Source organism: Oncorhynchus nerka, linkage group LG2 (genome assembly GCF_034236695.1).
Source record: "Oncorhynchus nerka isolate Pitt River linkage group LG2, Oner_Uvic_2.0, whole genome shotgun sequence".
Taxonomy (NCBI): Eukaryota; Metazoa; Chordata; class Actinopteri; order Salmoniformes; family Salmonidae; genus Oncorhynchus; species Oncorhynchus nerka.
This window is the reverse complement of record NC_088397.1, coordinates 31,678,327-31,691,343: the sequence shown is the minus strand read 5'-3', so window position 1 is coordinate 31,691,343 and position 13,017 is coordinate 31,678,327. Positions and strand designations below refer to the sequence as shown.

Below are 13,017 nucleotides of genomic sequence, written 5' to 3'. Positions count from 1 at the left end.
TAATATATAACTCAAATCTTTATTGACACGCAATCAGTTGTACAATTAGATGTGTACCATGTGACTTGATGAACTGGCTTACATGGAGAACTGGTTTACATGGAAAACTTGGTGTGTTTCAGAAGTCCGCTCTCAAAGGCAAATTGTGGCTCAACTCTGATCTGAGGATGACAGTGGTCAGTATCGTCCCATTCGGATTGGATGCTGGACCCCCTGCTTCTTCCTGGGCCACCTGAGTGGAGCTTTGGGTTTGATGTTCATGTCGTCGCTCTGGGAACACTCCACTCTCCTCAGTCTGAGCTGAGGATCAAATTCACAGAAAGAGGTGGAGAGTGAGTAGGGTGAGCTGTGTATATGTATGTAGTTGTGTACAACTGTCTCCATGCATCATTTATGTTTTAAATACATACAGTGCCTTGCGAAAGTATTCGGCCCCCTTGGACTTTGCGACCTTTTGCCACATTTCAGGCTTCAAACATAAAGATATAAAACTGTATTTTTTTGTGAAGAATCAACAACAAGTGGGACACAATCATGAAGTGGAACGACATTTATTGGATATTTCAAACTTTTTTAACAAATCAAAAACTGAAAAATTGGGCATGCAAAATTAAAGAATACCATTTCCACCAGTCTAATGTCCATTAATTGATTGTTTCTTGGCCCAAGCAAGTCTTCTTATTGGTGTCTTTTAGTAGTTTTTTCTTAGCAGCAATTCGACCATGAAGGCCTGATTCACACAGTCCCCTCTGAACAGTTGATGTTGAGATGTGTCTGTTACTTGAACTATGAAGCATTTATTTGGGCTGCAATCTGAGGTGCAGTTAACTCTAATGAACTTACTCTCTGCAGCAGAGGTAACTCTGGGTCTTCCTTTCTTGTAGCGGTCCTCATGACAGCCAGTTTCATCAGAGCGCTTAATGATTTTTGCGACTATACTTGAAGAAACTTTCAAAGTTCTTGACATTTTCTGTATTGACTGACCTTCATGTCTTAAAGTAACGAAGGACTGTTTCTCTTTGCTTATTTGAGCTGTCCTTGCCATAATATGGACTTGGTCTTCTACCAAATAGGGCTATCTTCTGTATATCTTCTCAAACGCATTAAGTAGGAAAGAAATTCCACAAATTAACCAGGCACAACTGTTAATTGAAATGCATTCCAGGTGACTACCTCATGAAGCTGGTTCAGAGAATGCAAAGAGTGTGCAAAGCTGTCATCAAGGCAAATATAAAATATATTTGTTTAACACTTTTTTGGGGGTTACTACATGATTCCATATGTGTTATTTCATAGTTTTGATGTCTTCACTATTATTCTACAATGTAGACCATAATTTTTACGAAGAAAAAAAAAACCTGGAATGAGTGGGTAGGTCCAAACTTTTGACTGGTACTATATACATGTATATATACTGTGTAAGGCGATATATATATATATATATATACACACGTGTATATATCCTGTGCCATGGAATCGGTACATCAGAAATCTCTTCCCAGCTAAATATTTTTTACTCATACGGTATGATTTGAAATACAAGCCATCAGGAGTAGGCAGCTATGACTAAGGAGTTAATCAAGGTGATTTTTCCTTAAATAGACAGGTATTTATTTACCTCTCAATGGACTAAATAGTTAATTGTGCATTGAATTTATGCCAAGGCTTGCTTATATTTTTTCATCACAGGAGGCAGCACCTCACGGATGTAAGACAAGTTACCCTCTCTCTGAGTAAAGGAAGTGAGATGTCACTCACCCGGATGGCAAAGGCGATGACAGTGACAGCCAGGCCATAGATGATGGTGACCCAGAACCCCAGTACCCATGTCCAAGCAGAGCCTACACATCCCACAGGCTTCCTTGCCTGGCACTGGAGAGCTGACCAACCAATCAAAGAGAGAGATAGATATGTGAGTTAAGCTTTAAGGGGCAGCTTTCCGGATCCAGATTAAGCCTACTCCTAGAGTAACTTTGTTTTTCCATTGAAAATACATTTCAAGTCCAGAAGTAGGCTTGTATAGGTTCAGGAAACTGTCCAGTTTTGTCTTTTAAGTGTAAATAGATCATTAGAATATACTGTGTGCACAAAACATTAGGAACACCTTCCTAATATAGAGTTACACCGCTTTTTCCCGCAGAACAGCCTCAATTCGTCACCGCATGTACTCTACAAGGTGTCAAACGTGCTACAAGGATGCTGGTCCATGATGACTCCAATGCTTCCCACAGTTGTATCAAGTTGGCTGGATGTCCTTTGGGTGGTGGACCATTCTTGATACACATAGGAAACTGTTGAACGTGGAAAAACCCAGAAGCATTGAAGTTCTTGACACACTCAAACCGGTGCACCTGGAATCTACTACCATACTTAAATATTTTGCCTTGCCCATTTACCCTCTGAATGGCACACATACAACAATCCATGTTTCAAATTTCTCAAAGCTCAAATATCATTCTTTAGCCTGTCTCCTCCCCTTCATCTACACTGATTGAAGTGGATTTAACAGGTGACATCAATAAGGGATCATACCATTCACCTGGTTAGTCTATGTCATGGAAGAGCAGGTGTTCCTAATGTTTTGTACACTCAAGTGTATATATTTCTGTAAATCAATATATAGCATTTTGTGCATGCCTGTGTGTATTTGTGTGTGCTTGTGCTTGTATAGATCAGTTCCTTTTGAAGTAAACATACCTTCAACCAGGACCAAGGTCTGAGGCTCGTCTGGTACTTTCTCAATGGGAGGTGGGTACATGGGGTACCCCTCACAGGTATAGACTCCAGCGCGCTCCGTGGTCATTCCAGAGAGGACAAAACTGACCGTATGGTCCTGTTCGTTCACCCTCAGCCCCAGACCCTCCCCAACAGGACTCACGGTCTCTGTGGAGTTGTGGTTGTGACCATTGTTGTGAGTGTGGTTGCCAACCTCGACCAAGCCCAGGTATAGGTGGAATATCATCTCCTCCTGGTCCTTGCCTGTCAGGTTGGGGCAGCTGACAGATGCAGTGCCGTTGACAAACACACGGACCACATTGAACGTTCTGAGCTTGTCTGGTGAGGGAAGGTCAAAAGTCAAACAGAGGCAGTCAGTTGTGCGCGTTATATCAGAGGGAAGTAGACAAGGACCCTGTTTGAATACTTCCCTCCTTTCCTTGAAGAAATCACTGATCTGACACAGCAAGATGAGTAAACCTAGCCTGGGTGGCCGTCTGTTTCTGCTCACTTGCCATTAGTGCCATTCAGAGCACCGTCTGGCGCTTACAGAGCTTGCTTAAAGACGCATCCCCACTGGGCAGAAATGGGTTGAATCAATGTTTCCACTACCAAGTAAAAATCACTTCTAACAGGCCAAAACTTGCAGAAGAAACACAGCGGAACCTGGAAATGACCATCCAACACAAAATTGAGTGAGTAATGTTAAGTCTGAACTTATTTTCTGAAGTCAAAAAGTAATAGACAAACTCTAGGTAATTTTGTTATATAAGGCCACCAAACTGCTAGGAAAGACTGAAATTAGCACTGTAGTGTATGAAAACTCTTGAGCCTAACAACGGCAGGTGAGTTTCACAGCCCCATCCCACCCAAATGCAGAGGCCTTTGAAGCCCCCATTCATCTGTGCAGAGAAAATATCCTCGTCAGAATCCCCAAAATACAACAGCCACAGGACAACTTTGTTTGGACGTTGTAAATGACCACTCGCCGATACTGAAAAGATACACTGTAGCTAGCTAACGACCTCTTTTTCCATGTGGAAAAGACAGAGACTTTCTAGCTACATTAGCTGGGATTTTCTACAAGGAATCTACCTCCCGAAAAAAGTTTCTCACAAGTGGGTGTGACACCTACTCCCGTTGCCTGCTGCACTGCTTCTTGGATCCCACCTGGCGATCTGTTCACCGTCTGCCCTAGCCTGTCTCCCCCTGTCTGCTATAGGTACCCCAGCCACACTCCCTCCTCTCTCCCAAGCTTCCGTCGCCTCCAGCACACACATGCACTGTTGAGGCGAGTGACTCTGAACTTACAATGGCAAGCCACAAGTTGTTATATTTTTCACTTGCACTTTATGCTATTTACCTCATGACTCTTTGTTGACTATGAACTTGCTTGTTTACCCAACCGTGACACAGTCTGTTTGTTCCCACACTCGGGACTCTGACTCTCTATTGGTTACACGGACTCTTGGCCTCCCATCCTATTCTAATCACCTCTCGCCGGCTTTGTATTCATGTTACCTAAGGAAATTGCTTTACAATATGATCGTGTTGCCACCTAATGCACATTCAAATTTGATAAAAACTGCAGAGCTCTCCCTGTCCTCTGCCGTGACCTGATTGTATTACTGCTGATTATATGTGCATGTACACCTTGGCCCATCTACTGTTGCTAGCCTCAATTCTGATTGGTGCTCTGATATCTGCTTCACAGATTTCTGCTATAGTAAAAGCCTGGGCTTTATGCACGTTAACACTAGAAGTTTATTACCTAAAATGTATCAATTGAAAGTGTGGGTTCATGGCTCCAGTCCAGATGTGTAGGTCATTACTGAGACGTGGTTAAGAAAGAGTGTTTGGAACACTGATGTTAACCTTTATAGAAGACAAATCTTCTATAAGACAGACCATCCAAAGGTGGTGGAGTGGCAATCTTTACCAAGGATCAACAACGGTACTTGATTGTCTCCACCAAGTCTGTCCTCAAACTATTTGATTTCCTGGTTTTACACATTACACTTTAATAACTCTTTGTTGACTTGTTGCTGGGTGTTATCGGCCACCATCAGCACCGACCTGTACCCTAAATGCCCTAAGCTCTCTCCTGGCACCTTACACTAAGTCTGAATTTGTCTTGCTAGGTGATCTAAACTGGGACATGCTTAAACCACCTGACCAAGTTCTAAAGCAAGGGGACTCCCTAAATCTTAATCTCAGATTATCACCAATCCCACAAGGTATGACTCCAAACATCCAGAAAAGGCTACTCTCCTTGATGTTATCCCTACAAATAATCCTGATAGGTATCAATCTGGTGTTTTCTGTAATGACCTTAGTGATCACTGTTTTACAGCCTGTGTTTGTAATGGCTGTTCAGTGAAACGACTTGTCCTGACTTGTCATAGACACTTACTAAAAAACTTTAATGAGCAATCCTTCCATCATGATCTTGCCTCTGTAAAATGGTATAGAATCAGCTTGATCCCCTCTGTCGAAGTAACTTGGACCTTTTTGTTTTGTTATTTTCAGTGGTATTGTTAACATACACACCATAAATAAAATGAGAATTAAAAACAGGTTCCGCCCCTGGTTTGACTGTGATATGGCAGAGTTACTCCACCTCAAGAATTCCATTTGGCAAATCGCTTGGCACACGCATATTCAGGCTGACTGGCTCTCGTTCAGGCAAATGAGAAATAAGTGCACTCAGGCTATCCGGAAGGCCAAAGTGAGTTACTTTAAGGAGCAGTTCCCTCTCTGTGGGTCTAAGCCCAAGACATTTGGGAAACGATTAAATAATGTCCCATAATGTTGATGATGTGGTTGTTACTGAAAAGGAGCACATGGATGAGCTCTTTAATCACTACTTCATTAAGTCAGGATTCCTATTTGACTCTGCCATGCCTCCTTGCTCATCCAACATTTCCTAATCTCCCACCCCTTCTAATGTGACTATCCTCGAAGCTCCTCCCTCTTTCCCCCCTGCCCCGCTACAAAGTTTCTCCCTGCAGGCGGTCACTGAGTCTGAGGTGCTAAAGCGGCTCCTTAAACTTGACCCTAAAACAACATCTGGTTCAGATGGTTTAGACCCTTTATTCTTTAAGGTTGCTGCCCCTATCATCGCCAAGCCTATCTTTTACCTTTTTAACCTCTCTCTCCTCTCTGGGGAGGTTCCCATAGCTTGGAAGGCAGTCACGGTACGTCCTTTATTTAAAGGGTGAGATCAAGCTGATCCTAACTCTTATAGGCCAATTTCTAGTTTGCCCTGTTTATCAAAAGTGTTAGAAAAACTTGTCAATAATCAACTGACTGGCTTTCTTGAGGTCTATAGTATTCTCGCGGGTATGCAATCTGGTTTCCGCTCAGGTTATGGATGTGTCACTGCAACCTTAAAGGTCCTAAATTATGTCACCATTGCCCTTGATTTTAAGCAATATTGTGCTGCTATTTTTATTAACTTGGCCAAAGCTTTTGTTACTTTAGACCATTCCATTATTGTGGGCCGGCTAAGGAGTATTGGTGTCTCTGAGGGGTCTTTGGCCTGGTTTGCTAACCATCTCTCTCAAAGAGTAAAGTGTATAAAGTCAGAACATCTGCTGTCTCAGCCACTGCCTGTCACCAAGGGAGTACCCCGAGGCTCGATCCTAAGCGCCACACTCTTCTCAATTTACATCAACAACATAGCTCAAGTAGTAGGAAGTCCTCTCATCCATTTATATGCAGATGATACAGTCTTATACTCAGCTGGCCCCTCCCTGGATTTTGTGTTAAACGCTCATCAACAAAGCTTTCTTAGTGTCCAACCAGCTTTCTCCACCCTTAACCTGGTTCTGAACAAAACACAGGTCATGTGGTTTGGTAAGAAGAATGCCCCTCTCCCCACAGGTGTGATTACTACCTCTGAGGGTTTATAGCTTGAGGTAGTCAACTCATACAAGTACTTGGGAGTATGGCGAGACGGTACACTGTCCTTCTCTCAGCAGCTATTAAAGCTGCAAGCTAAGGTTAAATCTAGACTTGGTTTCCTCTATCGTAATCACTCCTCTTTCACCACAGCTGTCAAACTAACCCTGATTCAGATGACTATCCTACCCATGCTAGATTACGGAGACGTAATAATTTATAGATCGATCGGCAGTTGAGGGTGCCCTCGAGCAGCTAGATGTTCTTTACCATTCGGCCATCCGATTTGTCACCAATGCTTCTTATAGGACACATCACTGCACTCTATACTCCTCTGTAAACAGGTCATCTCTGTATACCTGTCGCAAGACACTGGTTGATGCTTATTCATTAAACCCTCTTAGGCCTCACTCCCCCCTGTCTGAGGTATCTACTGCAGCCCTCATCCTCCACATACAACACCCGTTTTGCCAGTCACATTCTGTTAAAGGTCCCCAAAGCACACACATCCCTCTTTTCAGTTCGCTGCAGCTAGCGACTGGAACGAGCTGCAAAAAACACTCAAACTGGACCTTTTTATCTCCATCTCTTCATTCAAAGACTCAATCATGGACACTCTTACTGACAGTTGTGGCTGCTTCGCGTGACATATTGTTGTCTTTACCTTCTTGCCCTTTGTGCTGTTGTCTTTGCCCAATAATGTTTGTACTGTACCATGTTTTGTGCTGCTGCCATGTTGTTCTGCTGCTATGTTGTGTTGCTACCATGATGTGTTTGCATGTGTTGCTGCCATGCTGTGTTGTTTTCTTAGGTCTCTCTATGTGTAGCTGTCTCTTGTCGTGATGTGTCTTTTTGTCCTATACTTTAATTTCATTTTGTATTTTTAATCCCAGCCCCTGTCCCCCCCCGGAGTCCTTTTGCCTTCTGAAAGGCTGTCACACACACACACACACACACACACACACAGGAAATGGCTTCTGAGGCTTATACCTAGCCTTTTTACCCTCTCAAATTTGGACTATTCGTATGCATCATTTCACAGTATTTTAACCCACACATTGAACATGCTCCAAAACAAGTGTTGTGGCCTGAGATTCCAAAAAGAGAAGCAGTCCCGTAACTGTGTGGACGAGAACATGTGAGTCACTTAGTTGAATCCTTATCACCCCCACCCCTGCCGTTTCCTTTCTGCAAGTCCTATCACAACGAGGAAACAACAACTTCAATGCATTATATAAACCTGCTTATTCTATTCATAATATAGCTGCAGTCTAGATGTTGAAGCATATCCACATTTGTAATTGGGGTTTAACTGCACTCCTTTGAGTAATGTGCTGGAGGAATTCAAACCACTGCAACTAGCATCCCCACCTGATAAAACCATGCAGCTTGGTGAGCATTGAAATCTTAAATGATCTGCAACCCTTTGATTGGGCAACCTTTTGTTCTTGTTATCAAAATGTTCTGGTCGTGCTATGGATCATGCCTGAGGTGACATTTGTTGATACTGAGAATATAGATGAACGTTAATGACAAAGTCCAATGGTGAAACATTCAGACAAATGTAATAATTTTGAGCTGAAACGATTCCCTTTTCTACATGCGTTACACCATCCTGGACTTGCCCAGATCTTTTTCAATTTTTGTCCCATATCTCCCCCAGCTTTTTGTTTTGTTGTTACATATACATTCTACACACATTTTTACATACATGGCACTTTTTTTCACAATAGTTACATAGCAATAATAAAGTAATTTGTTATACATTACATCTGGATAGATGGTACTTATACATTATACATCGTGTTTTCAGTCATAACTATTGTAGAGCGTGAGCTATTAAACAGGCTCAGATCTTACCTTTACAGTTGTTTGAGCTTATCATGTTGGCAGCACTGGAGAGGGAGAGGAGGATCGTGGGTATCCAGTAAACGTTCATCTTGAAAGTTCTCAGTTTTGTGGTGAAACTGAAGCTCCCCTGATCTCCCTTAACAGTGCACGACAATCAGGGTAAATGTGACAAGACACTGTATGCCAACCAGAACGAGACAGTGACTGCTCTGCTCTACCTAAACATACAACACATGCTCGTCACACGATGGCAGCGTGCATCTCATAACATCCTTCCCTGTCACCTGTCACTGTGAACAACAATCTGGCCCTCGTCGACTGTACGCAACTCTCTCTGCTGCACATCTAACAGGGTGACGGACTCTTCAGTAAAAAAAACATCCGCACTCTGTGGCAGTGCACTCTGAACTTCATAAGTTTACACCCTCTACCGGTGTGTGACCTTTGATGGGCTTGGAACCTCATATCGTATTACTCATGTTTTGATTTTCTCCTCCATATCATATTTCACTGCTTCTGGTAAAACTCGCAGAGACCCACCCAGGTTTCTCTGTTGCTATGTGACTGTCTCCTCTCTGTTGCTATGTGACTGTCTCCTGCGACAGACAGTCAGGAAAACGCTGATATTATCACAGAGACAGGGGAGTATTACATCGAATCGTATCACCATACATCTCGTTGTGGTCACAGTGTAGGCCAACATTTCCTGTTTGTCATGATTTTGTCTGTGCAAGAATTTTCCAGAGACACTTCATATCATACAGGTATCTTCATTGGAAATGTTGTGTGCTATAGTTTGTTTGGGGGAGTTGAGAGATTTACTGATCTCCTGCACACTACAGCTATACACACACACACACACACACACTGTCATGTCATGCATACATACATTTTTGGTGTTGATGGCCCCTTCGGGAATAGAACCCACAGTCCTGGGGATGCAAGCATCATGCTCTACCAACTGAGACCTAAAGAGAGTGGAGTCTTCCTAGAGTGCCTACATGAACACCAAACGCAGAGCTTCTCCCAGCACGAACACACACACAGGAGCGGACTGGGACAAGAATTCGGCCTAGCATTTTATCCACACTAGCCAACTCACAACCCCCCCCCCCCTCCAGGTGGGCCACAAGCCATACACACACACACCCCATCCACACACACCGTACACAGTCACAGGCAGAGGTGTTGACAAATAACATTGGCAGTACAGTTCAGCATTTATCAACCATTTCGATTCTAGTGACCGGCTTTTAACCGGCTCATGTTTAAAACAAATACAGTATGTAAGAACACCACTGGAGATACAACTAACTCATCACTATAAGTGTGCCTCTGCTCTAGTCATTTCATTTGCCTCCCTATTGTGCTGTCTATCTGTCTCAGTATCTCAACATCTGCTCTTTCCATGACACAGACTGACAAGGTGAACGTTATGATCCCTTACTTATGTCACTTGTTAAATCCACTTCAATCATTGTAGATGAAGGGGAGGAGACGGGTTATATACGTACTTTTAAACCATTAGACAATTGAGACATGGATTGTGTATGTGTGCCATTCAGAGGCTGAATGAGCAAGACAAAAGATGTACAGTATGTGCCTTTGAACAGGGCATGGTAGTAGGTCCCAGGCGCCCCGGTTTGTGTCAAGAACTGCAACGCTGCTGTTTTTTTTTAACGCTCAACAGTTTCCCATGTGTATCAAAAATGGTCCACTACCCAAAGGACATCCAGCCACTTGACAAATGTGGGAATCATTAGAGTGAACATGCTCCAGCATCCCTGTGGAACGCATTCGACACCTTCACATTGTCTGTGAATGTCCATGCCCAAATGAATTGAGGCTGTTCTGAGGGCAAAAGGGGGTGCAACTCAATATTAAGAAGGTGTTCCTAATGTTTGTGTTACCTGAATATACACATACCTTAAAGACATGCTCCAGAAGTTTGGTGAATAATAATTTGTTTTTTTAAACCTCCCACTTTGGGCTGGATGTGTCAATGTGTAGTTTATACATGCACAATCAATGAGCGGAATTACTGTCTCACCTCAATTAGCCATGAAATCCTTAGTTTGAGAGTGACTGTTTTCTGGAAGCTGTGCCACTTTCCCCAACGTGGATGTAGTAGCTCTAAAAATGCTTAGTCATGACTGGTTCCACCCCTCCCATGCAGATCGGGACATCATTAGCCACCTTAGGTTCATATTGTGGTTATGTGCACCGGGTGTTGTTTTACCCCCAACCTGGCTTAGTTTCCCAGATGTAAGGATGATTAGAAACAACGAGGGGTTTGTTCTACTCCTCCGGGCTATTTTGGGTCACACACACCAACTCAGTCTATAGAATGCAGGCTGTAGGTTTTTATCACCAAGTCATCATAAAGCTCAAGCCCCAGAGGCGCAAATCAGATGTTTCTACAACGTGATTGGAGTCCACCTGTGGTAAATTCAATTGATTGGACATGATTTGACAAGGCACACACCTGTCTATATAAGGTCCCACAGTTGACAGTGCATGTCAGAGCAAAATCCAAGCCACGAGGTTGAAGGATTTGTCCGTAGAGCTCCGAGACAGGATTGTGTCGAGGCACAGATCTGGGGAAGGGTACCAAAACATTTCTGCAGCATTGAAGGTCCCCCAAAACACAGTGACCTCCATCATTCTTAAATGGAAGAAGTTTGGAACCACCAAGATTCTTTTTAGAGCCGGCCGCCCTGCCAAACTGAGAAATCGGGGGAGAAGGGCCATGTTCAGGGAGGCGACCAAGAACCTGATGGTCACTCTGAAAGAGTTCCCCTGTGGAGATGGGAGAACCTTACAGAAGGACAACCATCTCTGCAGCACTCCACCAATCAGGCCTTTATGGTAGAGTGACCCGTTGGGAGCCACTCCTCAGTAAAAGGCACATGACAGCCCGCTTGGAGTTTGCCAAAAGCCATAAGAAACAAAATTATTTAGTCTGATGAAACCAAGATTGAACTCTTTGGCCTGAATGCCAAGCGTCAAGTCTGTAGGAAACCAGGCACCATCCCTTCAGTGAAGGGAGCATCAAGCATCGTGCTGTGGGAATTTTTTCAGTGGCCAGAGACTTGTCAGGATCGAGGGAAAGATGAACGGAGCAAAGTACAGAGAGATCCTTGATAAAAAAATCTGCTCCAGAGCGATCAAGACCTCAGACTGGAGTGAAGGTTCACCTTCCAACAGGACAATGACAGTAAGCACAGCCAAGACAGCGCAGAACTGGCTTTGTCTGTGAATGTCCTTGAGTGGCCAAGCCAGAGCCCAGACTTGAACCCATCTTTGGAGAGACCTGAAAATAGCTGTGCAGGGACAGGGTTTTATATTTTGATGTTGATGTCCCAGGGACAGTTAGTGAAAAACAGGTAACTCCAACCCGATTGTGGTTAAGATATGGAAAAAATGGTTAACATTGAGAGATTTATTCACCTCTCAATCTACAGATCTCTTGTGTAAGTGTATGTATTTTTGATACTCACTCCCATTTAATAGAAGTATAACCTTTATTGTGATTATAGTATTACCATACTAATTGGATTATACAACCCAGCATGAAAGGTTTGAAATTATGAAGGGTCTGTTTTTTTTTCTGGGTTGATTCCCCTTTACTTTAACCTTTTTCACACGTACCAACAAACGGGTGTGATCTTCTACAGTAGTCCCTGCAGCGTACGCTCAAACCGGTGTGATTAGAATGCTTTTAGAATGTCCAATTTCGATTGAGGTAAAACAATCAGCATTTGAGCTAGCCACACTGTTTTTTTTTTCACAGAAACATTTTGCACAAACACAGTCCTTACAAAGTTATGTCCAGAATATGACCAGTTTATTTTTGTACGTAATGTTCAGACATTCACAGAAGTAGCTACAGCATAACACAATCATCCAAACCGGAAAAATGTAGGCTACATTTGTTCTAGCGCTAACTGAGGAAAGAGTGACATAACACAAGTGGTCATATTTTTACAACTCTCGGCTGACAGAAACTACAATATGAATTAGCTAATTAGCAATTACTATTTATAATTAATCACATCACGGTGAGCTCACCATTGATCTAAATAATTGAGTGAAACACTTTCTAGAAATCGAAAGTAATCCAACGACAGGTAGTTTGTGCCACCTCCATGTTTTTTTTTTTCATCAACCAAAGATAAGAGGAGACGATGAGTTTGGTCTGTTTATAGTATGCATGTTGAAGGGGGTGTGTCATCTACGATCATTCACTTCCCTTCATTCCCTTCTGGAAGTTTACCCGAAAGATGAGTGAACCATTCCTTCACCTCATAACATCTTTGGTCTGACAGACGTTTACGTGACACCCAGAATGCATTGTATAATATCAACAAACATAGCCTAGCAAATAGCTTAGCATTAGCTCATTATAATCAGTACAACCTTCAAAAAAGTATTTGACACACATCATGGGTGTCCATTACAATCTATGCAATAATTAGAATGCATTATTTGTCACCAGTACTTGAAAATGTGAATAAAACTGTAAATACATTATACATACATACAGTA

General features: G+C 42.8%; 1 protein-coding gene across 1 annotated transcript; it reads right to left on the bottom strand.

The window, feature by feature from the left end:
* LOC115134334 (T-cell-specific surface glycoprotein CD28-like) lies at window positions 1-8,893 on the bottom strand. The gene is made up of 4 exons (XM_029668178.2): window positions 8,479-8,893; window positions 2,698-3,054; window positions 1,759-1,880; window positions 1-300 (listed from the first exon to the last, which is right to left on the bottom strand). Exons 1-4 carry the CDS (start codon window positions 8,555-8,557, stop codon window positions 178-180), a joined length of 681 nt encoding a protein of 226 aa, XP_029524038.1. The 5' UTR covers window positions 8,558-8,893; the 3' UTR covers window positions 1-177.
* Between the last annotated feature and the right edge of the window lie 4,124 nt (window positions 8,894-13,017).